The 26,257-nt window shown below is 42.4% G+C and overlaps 1 protein-coding gene across 1 annotated transcript in view; it reads left to right on the top strand.

Moving 5' to 3' along the window:
- The first annotated feature begins 2,531 nt into the window (after window positions 1-2,531).
- Window positions 2,532-26,257, top strand: part of celf5a (cugbp, Elav-like family member 5a) — a 276,124-nt gene continuing 252,398 nt past the window's right edge. Inside the window, exons 1-2 of the mRNA XM_077533281.1 lie at window positions 2,532-3,082; window positions 17,499-17,581. Of these exons, the coding sequence (XP_077389407.1) occupies window positions 2,668-3,082; window positions 17,499-17,581 (498 nt within the window). The 5' untranslated portion in view covers window positions 2,532-2,667. The remainder of the gene's footprint in view (window positions 3,083-17,498; window positions 17,582-26,257) is intronic.

The following is a 26,257-nucleotide window of genomic DNA, read 5'->3' as shown; positions in this document are numbered from 1 at the left end:
AGACACCCGGAACACCCCCGCCCCAGCCCCGGCCCACACCCCCGAGCCCAAGGCCGCAGAACGAGGCCCAGCGGGCCCCCACAGCGCCCCACCGGTCCCCAGCCCCCATCCCCCCACGACCCCCCCGCACCCCACCCAAACCCGCCATCCACCACGACCCAGGCCCCACCACCCCCGACCCCCAAACCCCCGAACACACCCCGACCCCCAGCACCCAACCCCCCACCCACCCATACCTCCACCCCCCCCCCAAACAAGCCGCCCCCCCCCGACGGCCGCCACCCCCCCCCGCGAACCCGGCCCCCCGCGAGAACCCCCCACCCCCCCCCGGAAACCGGCACCGGGCAGCAGCGCAGAGAGGGAAGATGTGCCCACCCCACCTCCAGCCGCGCGAGATTTGCACAGCGGCGGGAGGGGGGAAGCAGAGGAGGAAGCACCAGGGGAGAAGGCGGGACACCAGAACACCGAGCCCGGTGGGGAGAGGCCCCGGTCGTCACGCCAGAGTACAAGTGACACCTAACCCTGTTACTGAGTCCGCCAGCTCGCCGACTGGCGAGCTCTACCCTTACACCGTGAATGTGGCCCCACCCAGTGTATATACAAGTGTGTGCGTGTGGTGCATTAAAATTGGGAGCAGGTGAGTCGGAGCAGAGGGAAAAAATTTCCCCTACTCCGACACACCCGTATCCCCCCCCCAAAAAATGAATATGTATATGTGTGGTGCATTAAAAAAGGGAATGGAGGGACAAAGTGGTGGGGCAGGGACACAAATGGGGGGGACCACAGCGCTGCCAGGCACTGCAGTCCATCCCCTCTGATGGCTCCCCGCCCCAACTCACCCCTCCCCTTGGACGTGAGGTGCATTAAAATTGGAGGGGAGTTGAAGGGTGAAGACGGTGTTTCCACCCTTCCCCACCCCACCAAGAAATGTGTTGTGTGCCCTATGTGTATATTTACAAAGTGTATAGTGCAAGCTAGTGAAGTGAGTAAGAGGAGCGACCAGCGGGGCCTCACCCAACCCGGCGGGTGTAGGTGGCACGCCCGCCCCCCAGCACCCCCACCCCCTGCCGCCCCCCACCTCATCCACCCGGCACCACAATGGGCGGACAGCCAGCGCAGCAGGGCTACCGGACAGCCCACCGGCCACCGGAGCCCGCCCGGGGCGCCAGGAGTTATACCGGAGTGGGGCAGGCCCCAAACCCTCGCCCGGCCCCCGGAGCCCGACGCCCGGGCCGGGGAGGGAGCCCCAGGCCCAGGGAGAGGGAGGGGGAGGGGCCGCAGGGCAGACAGGGAAGGGGGGGGGGGGGGGGGGGGGGGGGAAGCGGGGAGAAGACGACAAGAAGGCGAAAGGGCGGCTGCAGGGCAGGAGGCGGGGGGGGAGAGGAGGAGGGAGGGCGACAAGGGAAAAGGGACCGGGAGGCAGAGGAGGATGGGCGGGAGGAGGCGAGGAGGGAGAGGCGACGGGGGGGAGGAAGGGGGAGGGGAGAGGGAACCACGGGGCACACCGGAGGCCCACCCACCCCGAACCGCGCCGCCGGGCACGGAGCAGCGGACCGCGCCGGGACGGCACCGCCCCGGGCACCAGGGGAAGCACCCCAACACCGCACCCCACAGGGGGCCCAGTGAGCGGCCAAGACGCAACCGCCACCGAGCAGACAACGGGGGGGGTGGGGGGGGGCAGAACCACCCCCGCCCGACCACAGGGGACGGCATCAAGAAAATTGACTAATTAGCATGCAGTAACACCAAGTGTTGATGCTTAGTGCCCACTAGAAATAGATCTTAAGGAGTTATTGAGTATAGTGTCGTATAGTGTGGTATGCTCGAGCCCACTAGCAGCAACTAGGTTCCTGACTATATAAAAATAAAAACAATCAGATACAAAATACCAAATACAGGAGCAGCGAAAACAGAAGTTGTAACGATGTGGTGGCTCTCGTTAACAGGCAGAATCTTGGCAGGATTAAGTTGCCAAATTGAGATTAAAATATTCTATGTACATAGACCATATTTGTTTAAATCTTGATACTTGATTTTTATTTAAGGCAGAGATTTTTTCCATTGAGATATAATTTATTAGTAAGTTTAACCAGTGGTCGATATTTAGAGATTGTTTATTTTTCCAATTGACAAGGATTATTTTTTTAGCAATAGTAAGGGCTATAAATATAGATTGAGATTGTTTACATGGTAGCTCAGTTATTGTTAAGTCACCTAGTAAACACAGTCTTGGAGATAAAGGAAGCTGTCCATCTTGATGTTAATGTGCTAGTATCCTATTTGTTCTCACTAGTAAGACAAATTAGTGCACTAACTAGCAACAGTAGTGGGGAAAAAATGTACTAGTAAGACAGTCGTTTTACTATTGTACTTAATAAGTAGTGAGGAACAATACTTGATAACGTCTGTTTGCATGTATGTATAAGCTATGACCACTGGGTGTCGCCCAAGAGCGTCTAATATCGCTTCGGTGCGTATCTCTTCCACCATTCTGCTCCTCTTTGCTTTCTTCTGCATGTGTGCGCGCGCGTGTGTGCCGGATAGAAAGTCAGCCTGGTTTCCAGCTGAGTGCTTGCTCTCTCACACAGTGCGTGCGCGTCAGTGCGTGCGTGCGCGCGTCTATGTGTGTGTGTTGTCATTATTATCCACTCTGCTCCCAGCTCGAGAATGGCCAGATTCACTCAGACTGAAACAAGAAGGCAGCAGCAGCAGCAGCAGCAGCAGCAGCATCCTCTTCCTCTTCTTCCTCCTCCTCCTCCTCCTCAGCAGCATCCCGCTCCACACTCCTCCAGCCTGCTCCTCAGCGGACCGAGCCCGGCACCACTGCTCCTGATCCCGCCCCACCAGTCCCAGTACCAGCAGCAGTACGTCCAGATCCCAGTGCCCAAACCCATGAACGGCTCGGAACCCATTTCACTTCATCCGGAGAGCGGCGCCATGAAGGACCAGGATGCCATTAAGCTGTTCATCGGGCAGATTCCGCGCAACTTGGAGGAGAAGGACCTGAAGCCCCTCTTTGAACAGTTTGGGAAGATCCACGAACTGACAGTTCTCAAGGACCGCTACACCGGCATGCACAAAGGTACCGTAGGCAACTCTCTACCCTTTTTTTTTTTGCTTTTTAATTGCCTTTTTAAACCACATTTACATCACTTTTACACATTTTTTTCTTATGCGAGATGCTTCCCTTTCTTCACGTGACGCTGCGCGTTACGCACCGTTTTTGCACAATTTACGCGCACGTTCTCCCCGGTTCCTTTATATCTTTTATATCTTTTAGAGAGCGATGAGTTGTGTTATTTTATTGCCCCCCCCCCCCTTTGAACACGCGTTTAAGTGGGGCAGAGGCGCTTGGAAAGGATACTTTTTTAAAGAGCCAGTGCCATCTTTTCATCATTTATTCATCCATTTGCGTTCGAGACCGCCATATAGAGGAGTTCTACATATAGCACGTAGAGGGGTGCCCTCCACCCCTCAAAGTGTGACAACATGACTGATGTCTCCACGGAGAATGGAACCCCCCCATGCTGCTGATGTTGTAGTGGGAGGCAGCACGGGTGTAAATCCTGCACTGTACGCACTTGACAACTTCCACCTTCCATAATGAAGTTGGTTACCAAGGGTAGGCCTCTGCGTGTAAATCAACAAAAGGGGGGCTTTGAATACGGGTGGGGGTTCAATTCATGTAGTCGATCACAGCACGGTGGATGTCATTTCACCATCGCCGCAACCATCATCATCATTTTCAGTTTCAGGCACAAACATTAAAAAGTCCATTTATGTGCAGGATGTTCAAGCCTGCAAAAAACGGCTGGGGGCGTTTTTTTCGTTGTTTTCTCAACTCAACTTCAGATGGGGCAGGCCTTTACTTATACAAAGCAATTTTTTATTATTTTTTTTAAATAATGTGGTGTTACTTATTGAAAGGAAATCAAAAGGACAAATTATGTCAAACTCTGGAGCACATCTGGCGTTATCTTTATTCAAAACACTTTTCATCACATGTGAAACTGTTTGGACATGTTGGTTGGTGCTGCTGTTCTGGTTAGCAATAGCTGAAATGAACAATAATAATGATTATAATAATAATAATAATAATAATAATAAATCACTTTTTGTCTCGACTTAATAACAACATGATACAGTAAATTTATTTAGATATGTTCGACATCACTTTTTTTTTTTTTTTTATACCAATACCGTAAAAGTACACAATTCTTGAGTAGTCACCGATACTGATTCCAAGTACCGATACTACTAGTACTTTTGGTACAGGAAATTTCACCCAAAAAAAAAACAAAAAACAATGACAGATAATTCTGAAGAAAGATTTGCATATCTCAAGATCATTTTCTTCCCTTAAAATTGCATGAATTTAATGGCAATTTTCTATTCTTATTTCTAATTGCTTTTTACTTGTAAAATGGCCGTTGCACCAGGTATCAGTCTAATACCTGGTATCTCTGGCCCCATCTTCTGCCTCAAAAAAAATGCAAGAAACCAATAGTATGTCTGAGGAAAAACAACAAAGATCTAATTTACAAGGCCTCAGGCTCAAATGTAGCAACTTCAAACCAATAAAATTTTATGTTATAGTAGTATCACTCCAGTATGAATAAAGTGATTTTCTGGGGCAACAAGGTTAAATGTCATAATGACTGTTTTAAAATATATTTCAAATCCAAAGCAAAAGCAAAACGGAAGCCGGCGCCAGTTCCGTGCCTTATATCTCATTAAGTTATTCGATGACACGAGGACCTCGTTCTGCATTTGCCATTCCACGCAACGCACTCGCACACTTTTCATTTATTCATTCACCGGCGTGTGATTGCGCGCCGGCGTGTGTGCAAACACGTACAGAAGTGTCATTGCCCCGCGTTGCGTAATGATTGCACTATTTAGCTGTCGAGTGATTGTGGCTCCATTGCCAGCCAACTTCAGCTTCTTAAGTGTGATTGGATGGAGAGGAGAGGAAATGGCGCTTTGAAAGGCAAACCACTAAAGGTTGGACATTATATAGATATAACGATATATTGTGTTGTTTTTTTTACATTTAACATCACATACTGCCAATGTCAATTTGATAATGATGTTTTTACACTTAGTGAGGAAGTTATGCCTTAGTGCCCAAATTTGTTCCAACTGGAAACACTCCATACTTGAGTAGCATTCTTCCTCAATACTTACTCAAATATAGTAATTATTTGGCCAACTACTTTTGGCCACTTTTTGGCCATAACTACTGTTGTGGGTCAAATTGATCCATTTGGAAAATCTAGAAAAATAAAATAAATACAACTTCTGTGATTGGCTGGCAACCAGTTCAGGGTGAAGCCCGCCTACTGCTCGAAGCCAGCTGGGATAGGCTCCAGCACCCCCCACAACGCTTGTGTGGAGCAAGAGGTTAAAAAAATGGATGGATGGATGGATAAATAAAACTTATTCAACTTTATCTACTGGCTTTTATTTAAAAAAAAACAAAAAACTGCATTTTCTGATATTTTTTGATGATTAAACATTACAACGGGTCACATGACTCATGAACATGTGAGACAGACAGTGACTCATGTAGGATCTCCTTCACTAGGGCGTTCTACTCTTTACAAGTTCTCACCTTCCTTGCAAGGAATACATTCGAAAGACAACTCTTGGTGTTTCTCAGAGTTTATTACAGTAATATAGCGTGACCGTGACCACTTTAAATTGCTGCAATTCATTGAAAATTCCAGCCCTGAAGCTAGTTCAACCTCACATAATTAAATTTGGAAGGCATGTCTATCACGAGGAGACCCACAACAAAGCCTTAAAAAGCCATGGTCAAGAAGACACAGGAAGTCTGCCATTTTGGCTTGAAGCGACAATTTTAGGCTTATTTTGATCATTTCTAGAGACCCTTCGAAAACCTCATTGACCCCACAGATTTTGTCTAATCACTGAGAAATTTGAACCACATTGAATAAACAGCCAAGCGATGCTAAATTGCAAGATGTTTTCCCCCATTGTTACATAACTCAAATCCACAAGGTCGAAGCCCAGCAAATGTCTTGCGTGTCATAACAGTTCTACTTAATGTCCTTGTAAAGTGTTCCAAACTTGACACCCAGCCAAATTTAAATGATAATTTATTTCCCAAATAAAACTACAAATACATTCCTATATGTTTGAAATACATCCACTTGCAGCCTCAGGTGGCTGCAATATATCCCACTTAGCTTTCAGTGGCTAAACTAGAGGTGCTAGCGCTATAGCCATCAGCTAGCTTGTGCGCTAACAGGCTTCTAGGGGCTCTTCTCAGTCGGCATTCTGGTTGCGGGCTCATAATCCTCCCAATTACATAACCACCAATCTGTTGTGTAAATTGTGGCATTCAGGTAACATTCATTTTGAGGGTGTTAGCATAGCTAGCTAGCTAACTTCACACCATACTGGTAGAAATGGACGTATAAGTAACTTGAAACAGCGCCGGATGACTTTGATGATTTTACAGGGTCTTTAACAGAGTTTTTACGATACTTATGGCAGAAATTCAAATTATATAAAGTATATCTTAAACAAGGCGACCTTCTAACTGGCATTGGAGTGTGAAGGGCCATTCATTCACTGCCACGTTCAATTGTCATTGTTTTTAAGTAAGTGGAAAAAACACTGTTTTGGTCTCTTAAAAACTTGGATGACAGCAACCTTTGAAATTGATTATGTTATTCTTATGATTGTAGGTTACATTCTTTTTGGATAAAATAATCACAAGCACAATGGATAATTGCTCCAATTGAAGTTAATCATGCACAATAAGTGACTTTCTATTCGGTTACAGGCTAATTGGGTTTGTATAAGCAACTTCCTGACGTCATTAATGATACACAATCAATCTTTCATGTCGCCGTCCATCTCTTACATTGTGTTTTTGTGCAGTAAATGATGGTATTATGCAAAATGGATTATACGGTATGGATCCTGATGGAAATAATGGTTATCACCCTCACAAGGGCACACACGCACGCACTTACGCATCAGCAATTTGCAGTAGTTCTGCACTTCTGATTGCAATTTGGTCCAACTTGTCCTTTTGTCTGTGATTTCCTTGCGTGCATTTTGCCCGCGGTAATCCGCGAGGGAGAACACGGAATTAGTTTGTAAAGCGCGATAATAATGCATGGCCATAATAAGTTGACTCGGGAGGATTAGCAAATGTGCATTGTCTGAAGCGGCGCTCCCTTGGGTGTTCAGCCGGTTGCCTCCCTAAACAGTGGCTGCCTCTGCCAATTAAATATTCCGTCTAGTCTGCCTCCTCCTCCTCCGATGATTAATTCTGCCCGCGACGTCCGAGGCCTGCCAATTATTGTTGCCCAATTGGTATTAATAGGTAAAGGCTTTCCTCATGTAGAATACATCATAGATAGGAGAAAATCTCTCCCTTCGGCTCCAATTATAATTGTTGGAGTGTAGTGGATCTGCGCACATGCTAAACGCAGGAGATTCATCACGATGAACTTGCACGATTGGTGTACACATCTTAACAACATATAATTCATATGTTTTAGGCAGGAAAGAGTGTGCGACGGGTACAGCATGTAGCTAGACAGGCAGTTAGGCATGGGAGCAAGGGTAGATAGACAGGCTGGGCAGTGAGACAGAAAAGCAGCGAGCTAGCTGCTTGGGATGTGAGAGTTTAGACAAACAAACACTGAAAAGCAGACAGACAGGAACTGGAACAGATGTAAAGAAAGACGGGGATGAGAGTCAATAAACAGAGTGAGATAGGAAAGCTACAGACAGGAAGCTAGACAGGCATTGGCAGTGAGACAGAGACGGCTGAAAGGACGACATACAGGCAAGATAGCACGGCAGATAGGCACGAGGTTTTTCCTGCGAGAGACAAACTACTCTAGATCAACGATAGGACAGACAGGCAGTTAGCTAGATAAGCGGGCACGTGTGCAGACCGGAGGACAAACAGACAAACAGGAAGGGCACCAGGTGGCTAGCTTGGCCGAGGTGCAGGCAGACAGGCATAAAGGTAGCTTTATACGGTAGATGGTGACCCAAAGTTCACTGCCAAACTAATCATGAAGCAGAGAATTAAATTTTTTTGGTATTTACAAGTGAAGAACAACCACATAGATGTAAGTCCGTTTAGCCTAATGCTAACAAACAGTGCAAATGAATAGCATCAGTGTTGTGTTAAAAAGAAACCGATATTTAAACACAGAGTCACAGATAAAACGGAAATAAAAAAAAAAAAATATATATATAAATAAAATAAATAATACATATAATAAAATAACAATAATCAAAATAATTAAAACAAATACAATAAAAATAAATACATATAAACCGATAAGATATAGCGTCATTTCTTCAGGTACATGTGCCCCATTTCACACAGTCGGGTCGAAAGACAATGAACCAGGCTGTCACTCAGGCAGGCAGCACGGGTCCAATGGACCAAGCGAAGATGACGCGCTATCAATATACGGCCACGATGGCCGTGGTTGTTTTAATGCATTAGGGAAAGCCAGCAGAGATATTGCTTTAGACTGCAGCCAAGATGGAGCATATGAAATCATAGAATAATCTAATGAAATATTTATTCAAGTTTTTATTTTGTCCCCCTTCTGAGCCAGTGCGATGGATAACAGCTTCTCTGTGGGCTGCCACTCCCAGTAAAACAAACAAAAATAACAATGGAGGATATAAACAGGAATGCATGGAAAGATTCTGCACTGTTTTGTGATACATGTCGATATGAAGCGTGGAATATCAACTTTGATATGATGTATGCATGCATACAATGTAGGATCAAACGAAGGATTGTGCTTGCGTTGGCCGACCCAAGTAGATGCACCAGGCATATCGTCTCGTTGTTGTGGAGACAGTCGCATTGGTATTAATTAGCTATCTAATTAAGCGACTGTATTGCTGATATTGCACCTTATAAACCACACTCTATTTCTGTCCTTAGCATAGCAACAACAAGCTAAAGTCTCATAAGATTTGCTAATGTCACACGTGATGCTGTCAACTTCTGCGGCATACTTTTCCGGAACATTTTCTTTTTAACGGAAGAGTGTTCCAAACATAATCGTTGTCTTGTCTTTAAACATTTGCAAACAACTTGCCAGTGAATATTTGGCACTAGCAACATGTTCAATAATGAATTTTCTCCGGCTCATTCATCAACGTCTCGTGTCACTTGGGCTCGTCTGTGCGCATGCCCCCTTTTTTGAATTTAGCCCGCTTGATGTATTTTTTATGCGACAATCGCGTGCAAACGGGAGAGTACTCGCAGTTAGACTCATTTCCCCGCTTGTGCCTTTTTGTCATTTACAGTGCGGTGAGCAGCGCGTGAAAAATAACCTTCTGCAATGTATTCACAGTGTCTTATTAAAGGAGAGCAAATTAATTCCGCCATAGAGGATGCCGGGTTGTCTTATTTTTGGCGGTTCACTTATCTCATCTGAAGGTGGACTTGGCAGAAGCGTGCTGCATTCTCATTCACGCTCAAAGGTCACCGCTGTTTTCTTTCGTCGACACAGAAGGGAAGCCTGTCTGTTTTGCATGGTTGGCCTATCAGAGAGGCTCACTGCCTTCGGAGCGGGACGAGGACGGGAGGGGGTGTGCGTTTCCAGAACAGCGTGAGCTCTTTAATGTCATGTTGCCTGGCTTGATTCATTTCGGAAGATGAAGCAACAAGGGAGAGTGGGGGGATGATTTTAAATGCAATGTTTGGTGGTATACTTTTAAGTCATGCGATAAATCCTTGGAAAAAAAAAAAAAAAAAAAAAAAACTTCTGAGGCCTCACTAACACTTGTGTTTGCCAAAAAACAAACAAAAAACACAATCACAGATCAACCAAGGTGGTTGCCAAATGTTTGGTCTTTAGACTCACTTCTATATTATCCATAGACATGAACGTGAGTGACAGGTTATTTGTCTTTATGGGCCCTGTGATTAACTGGCGACTGAGATAAACTTCAGGTCCACCAATGACCTCATTGTGTTACGAGGACGTGTGGTGAAGGACCCAAGTGCAGGTAGGCAAGTGAGGCAAAGGAGCTCAAAGAAGAAGTGTAAAACCAAACAAAACAAAATGGGCAAACAGAGTACTTGGGTACTAAGATAAACAACAACGTCCATATACAAACAATAACCATACAGATGTAGCAAGGCGAGCCGTGGCGTGACAAAAGACGCAGGACATGGAAAACAACAGTGGACCAACAAGAACTGAACCGAAAACAGGTGACTAAATACACCAACTAATTACATAACAAGGGACACCTGGACAAGGCACACATGGCTGACACTGATTGGTTGACACAAGAGGGAAGGAAGACAAGCACAAGTGGACACGATCACAACAAAACAAACTACAATGGAACCAAAAGCAAACCCCTAAAAAACAACCCCTAAATCCAAACCATGACACATTGAGGACAAACGTAAGTTGAGAGAGTGATTAGTAAAGTGATTAGAATATTTATGTTTGAAATACTACATTTTGATAGAATACTTACAGAACATTGACACATCTAAATTGAGGGTGTGTTTATTTTGAAGTAGTTGTGTTGAAACTGATATATAAATTAAAATAGCTGTCTTTAAAGTGATTTTGTGTATTTCACATGAGCCAATCAGAAGACAGAACATTTGAAATGTAGCAACAGAAAATCAGAGTGCAGCTTCTTGGCATTTCAGGAAGTTATTGCTATATTACATTCCATACCTGCTAGGTTCTTTTCATTCTGATGGCACCTAGTGGTAAGTTAGCTAAAGAAAAAAAGAACACAATATTAGTCTAGAGATGGGAATTTGACAGAAGTTGAAACCTTAGCTTCTACCTAGCTAGCTCGCTGTGTGTGAGCTATGCTAACGTCTTTAGAAAAGCATTATTCTTCATCCCATTATGGTGAGTGCACTTTGTGAATGTAAATTGTAAAGTTTTGGTTTTGAATACATATTATTTGAGTTGTATGGACAGTTCTCCAAAAGTAACTGACTTTGAAAGAGTAACTAAGGTAAACAAGGCAAATCCCCAATTTGAAAAGAGTGTCATTTCTGTGTAAGGATTTGTATTGAGTTGTATGGACAGTTCTCCAAATGTAACTGACTTCGAAAGAGTAACTAAGGTAAACTAGGCAAATTCCCAATTTGAGATGAGTGTCAGCTCTGTGTAAGGCTCCATGCACCACAGTGCAGCTATAAATAGAAATTGTGTGGTATTTCCGAAAATGGGTTAAGCTGCCGTCCCTGCACTGCTGGCATGACATCACTGATTGGCTCCCAGCATTCCCCATAACACTCTCTAACACCATCCATCCATCCATCCATCCATCCATCCATCCATCCATCCATCCATCCATCCATCCATCCATCCATCCATCCATCCATCCATCATTCCACCCAAAGTAATTGGCAGATCAGTGTTTATTTTGAGATCGCTCTTGTTTGAATGTGAAACATACATCAATGCAATTAGCACCCTGAATTCTGCTTGTTAGAGCAACCATTTGCGCTAATTAGTACTGCTCTCCAGCTCAATGATGAAATGAGATAAATAAAAGATTTTATTTTATTTTTTTTTAGCTATACAGTCGGGAGGATTACTGTCTTTTTTTTCTTTCTCTCTTTGTCACAAGTCTTATTACTTCACTCCCCCCAATGTCTATTCAATCTTTGAAGCGTCGTCTTTAAAAGGTAACTTTCAATTTGCGGAATCAAAGCGACTGAGCACCTGATCCGATTGTTAGCAGACAGCTTGACGCCCGCCGGTCATCCGCGATCGCGCCTCCTGTGCTCTGATCAATCGATCCTTCCTTGGAGGTTTAAACGGCTCAAAGGCGGCGAGCATCGGCAGGAGCGTCACATCTAATAAACCTACCTTGCAACTGAATGCACTGTTGGCTCAACTGCTTATATTGCACAGTTTGCTTTCACCGTCACCGCTGTGGTCATAGGATTTTGCGTGATAATATTTTACCTGGGAATATTAAGTGTTGTCTTACTAGCTTTTTCTTATAATAATGAGAAGACTGTTTAGAAGCATCACAAAGAATGCAGAATGCATTCTGACTGTACATGTTTTTCTTACATATATTACGGCTCATGCACAAGCCCCAAATCTGGACACTTCCTTGATTTAATTCAATTTAACCTCTTTCTGGTTACTAATAATGAAAACTGACTTGCACAAAAGAATACAGAACTAAAAATATGGGTTGGCACTCACCAGATATTCAAATTGTATGTGTTCACGCTGCACTTTAAAGCTGCAGAATTTTCCCAAAATTATTTTTTACAATAGCCTTTTTATGTGACCATTTCTGATATACATTTTTTAATTAGTAGATTAACACCTTAGTTTGTTCATAATGGGAACTCCTCCAAGCCGGGTTCGAATTTCCCGCCCTCTGTCTGCGGATGTGATGTCATGTGCACATCGTGTATGTGAAGAAGGGAAAATGCAGTTGCATTTTTCAGCCACAGGTGGCAGTAGCGATTTGAAATTCAATTTTCTGCGTTCAGTAGCTTTAAGTGAACAATGTATTTATTCATAGCAATCTAATATAAAGTATATATCAGATTTACCTGGTTTTGACACGTTCATTTTTGGGCTCTCATGTCACACTCCTGGACCTTTTTTTTTGGACTGGATAATTTGTAGTCTGCTTATTTCTAATGTACACAGTGGTGGTTATTGTGAATAACTGGCAAGGAACCATCGTATTATAGTAAAGAGATGACACGTCTTTCGGAATTTACATGCCAGGGTTACAGTGAGGTGCGGTGTATTGATTTTTGTGCTAAAAAAATCCAACAAAAACAAAACCTGCTCACTTGCAGGAAGGGAGTGACGCGTCAGGGCTGTAGACTTGGCAGGTTCACTCTCTTTGGCCTCCCAGAAGTAAAACAGCAGGAGGCGCTAAGTGGCAACCTCCACATTATTTACAGCTCTGTGAAAGTCCATCCATTAACGGTGTCAATTAGCTTCCTCATCGGGGATGCGGGTGGCTGGATTTATTTATAGTTCTGGCGCCGACTTTAATAGCAAAAGCAGGATAGCGCACCGAGAGACTATACAAAAAAAAAAAAAAGTTTTATTGAAAGAACACAGAGCGGACGTTTCCAGCATGCACTAAGGCCAAAAGAGTCACCTATTGAAAGAATTCTGGCTCACTTGGGGATGGATGCCCACTTCAATCTGTCATGTCGCTTCCCACAGCGGCGCCAATCCTCCGACAACTTTATTAGGAGCCTGTTGGAAATGGAATCCGGCCGTCCTGTTATGTTGTTATCCCCGCAGTGTATAGTCTTAAGTATTGGAGAATTACTCCCCGACTTGTCGTGTCAGTTCATCCTTCTTTTTTATGACGGCTCCTTTACCCCAAATATTGATCCTTCTTGGAGCGTACGCAGAGCATCTCAAAAATAATTTATTGCCTTTGTCAGCCTTATTAGGCCACGCACGCATCACCCCAACACGTGTAAGTACACGACAGGGGCGCTCCTTTGGGATGCGCCGCCTATGGATCTGCTTGACTGCTCGTCGGAGGCAAGTGGAGTCCATGTGAGTGAGGAGCAACAAATCAATGGTACGGGTCTCCTGCTCGGGGGGGTCAGAGAGGGGAGCAGGGAGAGTCCCATGACAGTTTGCTGCATTCGAGGTTGCTCGGAAGTCAGAAATACAGTAATTATCAGGTATTCGAGACGGTTTCACCCGCGACAAATTTGGCGCACAAGTCGGTGCTTCTCAGTTCTTTTTTGTTACACTCCCCCAGGAAGAAGAAAATATTTTTGCACCCCCTCACCCATTACAAACTCTTTGACATGACTATAAATAATATAACTTGTCTATAAAATTGTGTTAAGTACATCTCTGCAGAGGAGGTAATGCTCTTGGCGCACGCTACAAAAATGAGAGCACTACTGCCACCTACTGTAGTGGATGTGCAATTACACTTCATTCTTTATTCTTTGTAAGCCATTTAATTTTAACTGTGATTTATATATATAAATATATAAATAAGTGTTCCACTTTGAGCGTTCCATGACTGTCGACCCCACCATTCACATTCATTAATTCCGACTGTAGCTCAAGGTGAGGGGTGACGGGGAGGGGCAGTGAAAGGAGAAATGGGGGAGGATTTGGAAAGATGAGCGGCGCACCAGTGATTGACGAGGGCCCGACGGAAGGATGCAGTCAGCTTTGCGATGAGGAGGAGATGGTGACTGAGTAACCCCCCACTCCCATCCACCTCCATTTAAGGTGGCTGTCTGACTTAATTAAGGTTTACAGGTTACGCTAGGCTACTGCTTATATTACGCCGCTCATTACAAGGCCATTAGACCCGGGCAGAGAAAATATTGTTGTCAGAACGATGATGAGTCAAAGCATTTTATTACACCTCCCTTAACTCCTCCTTCTTCTCTGAGAATGTGAATGACGTTCTTGGGAGCAGATTGGGAATCTTTATTTTTCCAGGGTAAGGGGGTGCTTCTAAGCGCTTCTCAGAGACCACACTGATTACCCCCCTCATGGTCAATTTGCGCCTCAGAGCCTCCCCTCCAGCCAATGATTCAGGTCATAATCACGTTGTATCAGTGCTGATGTTGTGTGTTTCGGTTTCACCAACCTCCCTCCGCTCACATCCCTCCACTGTCTGTCTCCCCCAGATACCCCCCCCACTACATGAAGAGGGGTGAGATGGGAGTAAATGAAGTAAGCAAGTAATCTAGCCCCATTGATAGCATTCGCAAAAGACGTGTGAGGGGAACGAGCGTGACGTTTTCTGCTAGCTTGACACTTTCCCCAGTGAGCTCACACTTTTTCATTACGGAGGGGCAAGGAAGATCGAGAAGGAAACGGTCAAAATAGTGAGTGAAATCTGCTCAGAGAACTGCATTGTATATAATTAACATGCCCATCCTTCATATTGATCAACTGCATATTAAGCTAGCCAAAGCGGCCAGATTGGCGTAATTTCTTCTTCATGGTCATGCTATGCTAATATCAGTAACAGCACTAGAGAAGAGTTATATGATGGTAACGTGGTAGGAAGAACAACTTCAAAATAAACCTTAACATCCCATATAATGTATAGATAAATGCTTTGGTATGCTTTTATTTTGAAGTTGGCACTGACATTTGCATTGAGCGGCGGCTCCAGCGTTAGCGGCTAGCAGCAAGTGCGAGAGCTATCATATTACGCAATAGACCCTTCCATTGTATTGTATTTCAAAGTGGAACAATCCACTTCAGGGCACTCGCATCTTTTACATAAAAAAAAAAAAAAAAAAAAAGCCAAGTTCAAACCAGTTTTCTGTAGCCCTACACTATTATATTTTTCGATTTAGCAACAGCAAACTTTTTTTCCTTCCAAAATTTCACCAAATAATAAATTATTTATTGTACATTTTCTTAAATATTCATTGTTTCTGAAATGGAATTACCAGAATATTCCAGGTGTGAAAGCGCGGCGACGCCAAGCTGTAGTGTACGCCATCCTCAGCTGCTCCCTCCCGTCTCACTCACTTATTCACATTTTAATTACACGGCAATTCAACACAGTGGAGATGAAGCGACTCGACCCTATTTCCCAGTACACACACGGCGCACACTTGAAAATATATCATTAGGAAATGGGAGCCGGGGCGCTGGAAAAAGAAGAGAACAAGATAGATTTGGCAGCCACAAAGAGAAAGCAGAAGAGGTATTTCTTTCTCTTTGGAGGTGAAATCAATGTGGCAGATAAGGCTGCTTAAAGGTTTCTATCAGATGATGCACAGGATCATCTCTTCACAATAGGACGGCTTGCCCCATTGCTTTGTCAGCAGGCTGCCGTTGCCGTGGCTTTTTCTTTTTTTGTTGCGTTTCAAACTATTTCATCATTTTCCCCTCTCGCACAATTGGTATGCAGCGCGACGCTGGCAATTTGCGCCTGTTTGGGTTCCCAATTACGCAGTCGTTAAAGCACTTTCGCCTGTGGCCCGCAAATTCTTATCAAGCCATACATTAAAAGCGCACATGTAAATGGAGTTTGTGCCCCCCCCCCACCACTCCTTTGTTTGCCATTGTTATTAATTAATTTATTCTCACGTTGACAAATATGTTGAGATTCTATGCAAAACACATTTGTTTCTTATTCAAGATACTGCCAGCGTCTGTCTAATAAACCAACAGCAGCAAAAGTCCATATTAGTGAATTCTCATTCCTCTCACCCTTTAGCCATTTGGGAAACAAAAACATAAAAAAAACAACACTAATTTTAACATTTGCAGACCACAGAGTGCAAAGGGGGGAGTGAGTGATTGAGTGATTTGCATGGTGGCCATTGGAAATCATTACATTAGCGTTGCAGTGACACAGTGGAGGCCACCCGCCGTGAGTTTATAGGCAGCCACCGGAAAGGTTATGACATGAACACACATGTACAATAAATAATTAATTATTTGGTGAATACATTTGGATGTTGAAATGAGATCCAAAAGGCACTAAACCGCCGTCGGAGTGTCGCAAAAATATGATGTACGGTAGCCCGTGTGAACTCCATTAATAGAACACAAGCAAATCTATTTATTCAGACAGTCGCGGGGAAAATGATTGCCTCAATACTCCATCTGCTTTCTCTTCATCCCTCGTCTCTCCTCTGACAGATGTTGTGCGGATGTGCGCGCCTCGCACCCGAGTGCGGCGGCCATTTGCGAATGCGCACTCACTCCACTGTCAGGAGTGATTTTCTTTATTTCATTTTTTCTAACATCACCTACCTTGCTGTGTACTCGATAGTCTTTGCCTGTTTTTGATATATGTACTTTTTTTTCCCCTTTTTTTTTTTTTACTGACTCGTGTTGCAAAATTCTAAATGCATAATTTGTAAAGCAAAACATTAGAACAAGTTTTCCTTGAGGAAATATTGATCTGAGGTGAAAGTGATTATGATCAATAATTCAATCTTTCCAACCTTTTCCCACATATCTGTCAAGTCCCAAATTAACTTGGCCACATTATGCCTCCGCTACACTAGGTGGCGCTCCAGCGCCTTTCAACTTGTTTAGTGGCTTATTCAACAAATGCTACTAGCTTCCAAGTGCTGTTAGCTTCCAAGGGACAACTTTACAGCTGAATGTGAGTCACATATGCGGGTTTTTATATTTAATAGTGAGTTGTTTTTGGAAAACAAAAATATAAACAAGAACATAATATTCACCATCATTTAGTCTTTGTAAATGACTGACAGTGACTGAGAGCCTATGAAGTGAAAAAAATAAAAATAAATTGAGATTGTGTCTGTAAATTAAAAAAAATTAAAAAATTACACTATAGGCTAATAATTGTTTTGTATGACCTTAGAGAGCATATTTTGTTGAAATTCTAAATGGTACAACTACCACTATTTTTCACAATTTTGTGGCCTCTGTGTCTCTACTGAGTGCTCTTGTGTGAACCCTTGTTGCGTGCCTGCTTTTATTCCTAACGTTGTGTGCCTATTTTTACAGGTTGTGCGTTCCTCACCTACTGCGCCCGAGAGTCCGCCATCAAAGCCCAGAACGCCCTCCATGAACAGAAAACACTGCCAGGGGTAAGTGCTGCAGTATATGTGCATCTCGCCCCTCGTAAAAAATATGTGAGATGATGGAAAAACACAGCAAAGCAATTCAATCAGCGGCTTCACACTCTGAAGGCTCAGTTTCACTGCGTCTTGCTCTCCGCATTGATTGGACAGAGGCTGCCTCATTCTTAGCGGTTATTAATATTGGTTGTACTTATTCTGCCTTTGCTCTCACATAAAACACAAATCTTTTTTATTTATTTATTTTTAATCTTTTTAAATTGTTATCCTCGCCAAACTTTACTTTTGTTGTCATTTTGTAGCTATTGGGATCTGTGCTAAACAAAACAAAGTTACATGAGAATGATGAATTTTACTTAGTTTCTTTTATGTTCATGTGTAGATGTAGATGAATTCTTATTTCAAACATTTCGGTTGTGTGAACAAATTGTTCCCAGTGAACAGTGTCAGCAAATTACGAAGAACATACACAATCATTCCGTTTCCTCCATTTACATTGCTATTTTTCTAGATGTTAACAGTTGGGAACTCTGGCATGTTCTCCGCGCATGTCGCCGTCTCACCATTCACATATACCAAAAGTTAGCACATAGCATTTTAGCATTTGAGTTTTCTTTTTCAAAAAAGCATTGACAATGGGACACTGTAACATTCTTATCATTTTGCTTCAGTGCTCTTCATACTGAGGTTGCTGTCTTATTTTGTGTTAGCATAGCATAGCATAGCATAGCATGATGTCATTCAAATTAAGAACACAATGCACTGAACAAGCAAAACTGGAAGAGCCTTACTATATGTATCTCAACCTTTTTATTCCACCCAGGTTGCTTATTTGCTAATTGTTAGCATAACTGGTTAGCATGGCAGCATGCTGGCGTTTATCTTTTACAACAGTAGTCTACCTGACCACAGGGCACAAAGTTAAATTCTCATCAATCTGTCTCGGTTTTTGTATTCAGGATGCTATCTTGCTATATGTTAGGATAACAACTGCTAGCATTTTAACATTTGAGCTTTCTTTTTCAAAAACATACCTGGCCATGGTATAACATACACAATATAAGAACACTTCGTTCCTTGAACCATTGTAAGACTTTCCTTTTATTGAGACCAACATTTAAAGTATTTCTACAAGACAAGCCCAACTAAAATCAAAACAAATGCAGTTTTCAGTGTTGCAATCACAGCCCCATTAAATGTGTTCCTTGTTCTGTTTCTTTATACATGGCTTATGTAAAAACAATTTATTAAAGAAAAACACAAGTGAGATTATCTGTTTTAAATTTATTTACGAGTTGAACCCCCATCATACAGATACTACAAAGTATAATCTCTTAAATCTTAAACTGAAATGCTCACTTTTTTTAATTGTAATAGAATCTGAATGTTTGTTGGTGCTTCAAACTGGCAATTTAACCCCATTCTGTAGAAAAATGTTCTATTCATTCAAGAAATTATTTATTTAGGCATCTCTGTAAAAATGTTGATGGGGTGGCTTACAACTACAGTATTTATTTTATTTTAATTAATAATAAATGTTATGTCATTGTGCTGTAATGTAGTGTGTTGTGGCTCCTGCTGACAGTCAAGCCTGCTGTTTAAATAAAACATTTTAGGGTGTGATATGTTATTCGCAACTTTACCATGATGACATTTTTAGGTCGACATGTTTTCAAACATATCTTTGCATGTTGCTTACGCACACGTCACTTCTCTCCTTCATGCAGTTTGAATGCTGCCACTTGAGTGTGTAATAAAACCGTTTTCTTGTACCCTTTCAATCCTGCTTTATCGCCCCTTGCGCTGATTCCCCTCAACCTCCCTCGGTCATGTCTGCACCACTTCCCACCGCCACTCCCACCTCCTTTTACCCAGCTCTTGCTGAGCGAGAGCGTGTCATAGAAATGGAACAAGCAGACGTTGATGGCTGTTGGCCTCATGTACGAGGCGACTGTTACCTCCCCTTGGGCTTCACTTGCACATGAGCACGCGAGGACCAGTGGTCCGAGCAGGCGTGAGGTAGCCTGGCCACAAACATTTAACTGCTGACGGTTATTTAGAACTTATTAATATATAAAATAAATATCTGTGAGTGATGAGCCACATGTTGCTTCACCATGTGTAAAGAAACATGCATTATCTGATCACATGGAGCAGCCTGTTCTGGTAAATGGTTTGCCTTTTTTGTACCCTCATTATCAATATACATAATATATAGCAAAGCATGTCACATAGCCTAGTACAGGGGTCTGCAACCTGCGGATCGAGAGCCACATGTGGCTCTTTGGTCCCTCTCCTGTGGCTCCCTGTGGATTTCTTAAAAAAAAAAAATAGTAGAAATTTTAATTAATATTTGTTTACATATGATTTTTTTTTTTAGATAGCATAATATTTAAATGAATTAATAATAGAAATATGAATAATAAAATATTTAAAAATAAATGTGTCCAAAGTTATCAGAAAAAGATAATAACACAAGGTGGATGGGGGAAGAAAAAAAAAAAAAAAAAAAAAAAAAGTCCCGAAAATGACCATTAAATGTCCAAAAAGGAAGAGCAAAAGCAGAAAATTTGCATAAAGTGTCCATGAAATTGCAAAAAATGGCAGAAAAGAAAACTCTTTGTTTATTTTTCCTTTCGGACATGCTATTACAACAGACCTCACAACACATCATTTACAACATCAACAATGAAATCAATAAAAAAAAAAGTAACCTTAAATGTCCTAAAACAAAAGAAGTCCCACAAATTGCTGTAAAATGTCCACAAAATTGACAACAATGTCAGAAAATTGATAGCAAAATGGGCAGATAAAAAATGTAATAAAAAAAAACAACTAATAATAATAGCCATAAAATGTCCAAAAAACGAAGAGAGGCAGAAAATTACTGTAATATGTCCATAAAATTGCCAAAAATGTCAGAAATTGGACGGAAATGCAGAAAAGTCTAAACATAAATGAAAAATTACAACCCTAAAAAATAAAATGAAAATTCAAAAATGGAAGATGAAAGATGTTTACATATTGGATGCTACTCTCATATTTTTGTGTTGTGGAAGAGCTCTAATGAGCTCTTGGGCTGCAATACATTCGACTAACAAATTGTTTCCTTCATCACAATGATCACATTTTTTGCCGCTCTAGACAGATTTTTGTTTATTAATTTGGCCTAAAATGGCTCTTTTGACAGTAAAGGTTGCTGACCCCCTGGCCTAGTAGGCGCTAACAAGGGATCACGTCTCACACTTAGTCATTGTCGTATGGTATATTTGCTGGATACCTGCTCGCTTCACTCCATATGGTAAACAGGAGGCGCAGATGGTTTGACGGCTTGATCCAAAACACGGAGAGGCCAGCCGCGCTTTGGTGACAGGCGAGCTCGTACTCTGATTCCATGTTTGGACCCTGCTGGGAGTTCTTATTTATCTTACTTTAATCTCGTCGCACATTAGCCGCTGACAGGAGTGGCACGGCCTAATGAACACGCATCGGACTGGAATGTAGCCACGATGTCATGTGGAACCTCGGGGACGCCAAAAGCGTCAAGCTCTGTCGTTCAGCCAGGTGCGCGCTGCTTGGCTCTGTTTACGGCTAATTTTGATTCCTGATAGCGGTGAAAAATGTGCACATGGTAGCCTGCTGTGATCCACACCTCCCATGGTTGTGAATGCATTAATTCTTCATTTGCAGTAATTTTTTCGTAATACATAATTGATTACAAGAGGCTGCTACATGTGATCGGATGTCTTTGTCTTTATACTTGGTGAAGCAGCATGCTGCTTACTGCCTGAGGTTATTTTTGTACACCTTGTTCCAAGTAACTGCCAACAATTAAATGTTAGTCAGAAGGCGGCTCATCTTTGGTAGATTAGAGTTGAGAGCGAAGGATTAAATTACTTTTATTGGATGCATTTCATGATGGCCTGACTTTTGTGCAACTAGCGTGGTTAGTTCCCACGCAGGGACAGTGTGAATGTGACAGTGGATGGTTGTCAGGAAACCAATCCAAGATGTAGTTTGCCTTTTGTCCAAAGTCAGCTGGGATTGGCTCCAGCTCCCACCAACCCTCAACAGGATGGAGGGATTGATTTTATACAGTCATACAGTAATATTGTTATGACAAATACTCAAGGCATCATTATTAACGCATTTTCTCCCAAAAACGTATAAATACGTTCTATTTTAAATGTTTTAAGAGTCCCAAAGACGTATTTATACGTTTTTTATGTTTTTAATGCTAAAGTATACAGAAGGCTTTGATGCAGCCTCTTAACTGCAAAGAATTGTTGAAGAATTAGTAATTATTACACAAACGACCAGCAGGTGGCTGCAGAGCAGAGGAGATCAACCAGGGCCATTACTCACAATTCTAAATAGATTTTTGAAGAATGATGAAACTTAGTTATATTCTAATGCTAATTAATGCAAAATGGTAACGGATAGAAATATACTTTTTTTTTTTTTCCCTGATGAAAGAAGAGACTTAAATCTTTCTTTTGGTCGGTTCCATGTTTTTATAGCAATAGAACACAATATTCTGTGGGCCTTGCAAAATCCAGTAAAACAGCCGGGAGTGAAGGGGATCGCTTCTCTGAAAATGGCTGGGTGTGAATGAGTTAAACAGTCAAAATGACGTCTAAAGTTTGTTGTTAAAAAAAGAAAAAAAGAAAAAAAAAGTATATGATGTTCCACAACGTGTTTCCAACCTCTGGTCTACAGTTTCCCAGTCCTGAAAGACCAGTCCTCCCACTTAGTGTATTAAACTGCACGATAATAGTACAACATCACCATATTTGCATAGAAACATTGCAAGGTAGAGCGCATGGCGCATTATCTCACCCACACATCCCCGGCTTTCCCTCACCGCCACTCCCGCAAATCCTGGCGATCCAACACCGACGTAATCTCGCTGCAGCATGCACGTGCCACATCGCGCTGGGTATAACATGGCCCTGAGCGTAACGTTTAACGCTTCGTCTCCCTACAGTTAGCATTAGCAGGTCTGTACTTGACCTGGGGTGTGGGGGTGCAAGTGTGAGAGGGCTGCAGTGATGTAGGAGGCAGGTTTATGGAAATGGGAAATAGCACCCGCATTAAAACCCCAATGAGAGCAGCGAGGGGATTATGTTCTGACACACACACATATACAGTCACACACATGGACTCCTGCAGTGTCAACACTCTAAGCAGATCCCCTCCCTCTCAATTGCCTTCTCCATTTCAGTTTTTACCTCATTTTTTTATTTGCTGTTTGTGTGTAAAGTGTGGTACTGTTAAAGCTACAGATAGATGTGTAAAAGTTTGTTATTCAACATCTTTACATTTGTAAACATAAAAAAGTACAGTATAGTTGCTGAAATGTATCCTGAATATTATTGTTTAAATGCCAAAAACTAATGAATTAAAGGGGAAGTCAATGCAAAAACTTTCTTGACAATAATATGTTCTATGCAGCCCCACTATCAAACACGGTATTTTGATCAATGTTGCGTTTGCGGAATATAAATTAACTAGCAAAAATCGATCCATTTGTATTTATCACAGAGGGCGGACATTTTGTCACTTGCTGTCAACTGAGAATGACATCACAGTTGCTCAGGGCTTATGCTGCATTCGAGGATGGTCGGAGGTGGGATATATCCGAGTTGGATTTTCCCGGTTCCGACCTGAAAGCGTTCGAGGCGAAAGTAAGCAACCAAAATGGCGGATAGTGGTAAATTGTTTTTTATTTTGGTTCTTAAAACTCATTTTTGACCACCAGCAAACTTACCTTATTGTAATTTTGCTTCATTTATTGTTTTTATCTTATTTCATAAGCATTCCATGCATTTCAGTAGTTCACCGTATAATTTTGTGCCATGAGATAGCGGCATACTATCCCGTACGTTGCATTACGTGAAGTTATGTCGAATATTTATGAATGAAGAAAGCTATCTAGTTTTATATTCAAGTAAATTGTGTTTTACCATTCACAGTCTGTGTTTCCGAACGGGTCGCCAATGTAGAGTGACGTCACTTGTAGTCCGTTGGTGAAGTCGACCATCCTCGAATGCAGCATTGGGTAACAACCAATCACCCGTTTCCTGAGTTTGGTCATTTTGCAAGCTGAGCCGTGATTGGTTTTTACCTAAGCTTTGAACGACTGATGTCATTTTCAGTCGACAGCAAGTGGCAAAATGGCTGCCCCCTGAGATGGATAAAAACAGGTGGATATTGCTCCTTAACTTCATAACAATTCTGTGTTTAGAGTAGCGGGGGCGCATGTAGCATATTCTTGTAAAGAAAATGTTGGGGTTTACTTTCTCTTTAATTCTGTTTCTTTAAAGAGCTCATGTGCGTATTTGTTTTCCCCATGTGTGATTGTTTGTGCTTGGGTCTTATTTGGGCTAATATGCAAGCTAATAGGGCGGCATGAGTCGTTAGCACGTCCGCCTCCCAGTACTGAGGACTCAGTTTCGAGTCCAGGCTCCGGCCTTCCTGGGTGGAGTTTGCATGTTCTCCCCGTGCCTGCGTGGGTCTTCTCCGGGTACTCCGGTCACCTCCCACATTCCAAAAACATTCATGCAGGTTAATTGGGCACTCCGAATTGTCCCGAGGTGTGCTTGTGAGTGTGGATGGTTGTTCGTCTCTGTGTGCCCTGCGATTGGCTGGAAACCAGTTCAGGGTGTACCCCGTCTACTGCCCAAAGCCAGCTGAGATAGGCTCCAGCACCCCCCGCGACCCTTGTGAGGAATAAGCGGTCAAGAAAATGAATGGATGGATGGATGCAAGCGAATGCGGTGCTCTATTTATGCTGAATCATTTCTCTACTGAATACAGTTGTTTATGTAACATGGGTTCATGGCTGTGTACATGCTAGCTAAATGCCCGGTGTTGGTGCTTTATGTTCATCTTTGCTTTAGGTGCTTTGCCGCCGTCTATTTAAAAACACTTTTCGGGGTGTGACGGGCATGAATTATTTTAAGGGTTTATGTAGGGAGCAAAAGTAAAAACTAATCAGAAAAATACATACTCATGAAAAGGACATATACCAAATGTATTTGTACTTCGTACTTCGTGCGGGGCCATAATGGGATGTGCGAAGAGCAGAACAAGACAGGGCAGCGTGGCCTTGCAGGCTCGCCGCCGAGCTGTTCCTCGACACGCCGTCGAGCTTTTTGCGCCCCGCGCAAACTATAAAAACGCACACCAGTGATCGTGCATGCGCGCCGCCATCCATCTGCCTCTCCGGCTCGTGAGCCAAGCTCGCCCGCGTGTCGTCCGATCTGCTGCAAACGGCTGAATTATTCAATGCTACACTGTGTGAAGGTTGTACGAGGTAGTACGCTTGGATTGTGTGTGTTGTGTTGAGTGGGGGTGGGAATAGAGCGGACTGGTCAGCATGAAGCCAATTGGTGCTGGCAGGATGTTGCGGCCTTGTAGCTAGAGAGAGAACTCGTTAGAATTTTGCCTTTGGGAAGCAGGACTGTGTGTGTGTGTTCCTAATCAGTAAAATGATTGTGGCAAAGAGAAACCAGGCAAGGTCTTTCTTTTTCTTTAAAATATTTATCTTTTGAGAAGCAGCAATACATGTGTTTGGAATATAATGTTGCTTTTTAAACCACAAAGCCCATCTTTAGTGCCCTGACGTTTTCATTTTTCATAACCACCGTAGTGAAGTCTCTAGTTTTTTTCATTTAAATATTTTATCCTCTTTACAAGCAGCCTAAAAACAGAGGATTAGTTGAAGTGTTTTTAAAATCAAGTATCTGTAAAGTAACTGAGTTACTTTATAAAGCAAGTAATTATTAAAATAATGAAATTACTTTTTAAAACAAGTAATCAGTAACATGACTAAGTTATTATTATTTTTTTTTAAAGTAATCATTGAAGTAATTAAGGTACTTTTTAAATTAAGTTATCACCACTTTGGACATTCTGCTGTATTGCAAATAAAGTTCTGCGAAAAATCAAGTAATCAGTAAAGTAACTACATAAGTAACTTCCATCCATCCATCCATCCATTTTCTTTGACCGCTTATTCCTCACAAGTGTTGCGGGGGGTGCTGGAGCCTATCTCAGCTGCCTCTGGACAGTAGGCGGTGTACACCCTGATCTGGTTGCCAGCCAATCGCAGACTTAATAACTTTTTAAAAGCAATTAATCATTAAAGTAACTAAGTTACTTTTTAAAGTAAGTAATCACTACTTTGTAGGTTCCACTATGTTGCAAATACATTTCTGCAAAAATTGAAGTAATTATTAAAGTAACTAAGTTAGGTTATAAAGCAAGTATTCATTAAAGTAACTAAGTTACATTTTAAAGCAACTACTTTGGAGATTCTATTGTGTTGTAAATAAAGTTCATGAAAGTAACTACGTTACTTTTAAAAGAAAGTAATCAAAAAAGTAACTAAGGTACTTTTTAAAGCAAGTAATCATTAAAGTAAGCAAGTTACTTCTTAAAATCAAGTAATCACTACTTTGGAGGTTCTTCTATTGCAAATAAAGTTGTGCAAAAATCAAGTAACTAAAGTTACCTTTTAAAGCAATTAATCATTAAAGTAATTAAAGTACTTTTTCAAGGTAACTGTGGTAAAGATAGGCTCCATATCACCTACATTCCTATTGAGGACAAAAAGGTGATTTCCTGAGAGAAATTTACACTTTAAAATGAAAACGACTTAGAAGTCAACCAGCGCCACAG

This window comes from Festucalex cinctus, chromosome 10, assembly GCF_051991245.1.
Source record: "Festucalex cinctus isolate MCC-2025b chromosome 10, RoL_Fcin_1.0, whole genome shotgun sequence".
Classification (NCBI taxonomy): domain Eukaryota; kingdom Metazoa; phylum Chordata; class Actinopteri; order Syngnathiformes; family Syngnathidae; genus Festucalex; species Festucalex cinctus.
The sequence above is the reverse complement of the archived record's forward strand: the minus strand, read 5'-3'. Positions and strand labels throughout refer to the sequence as shown.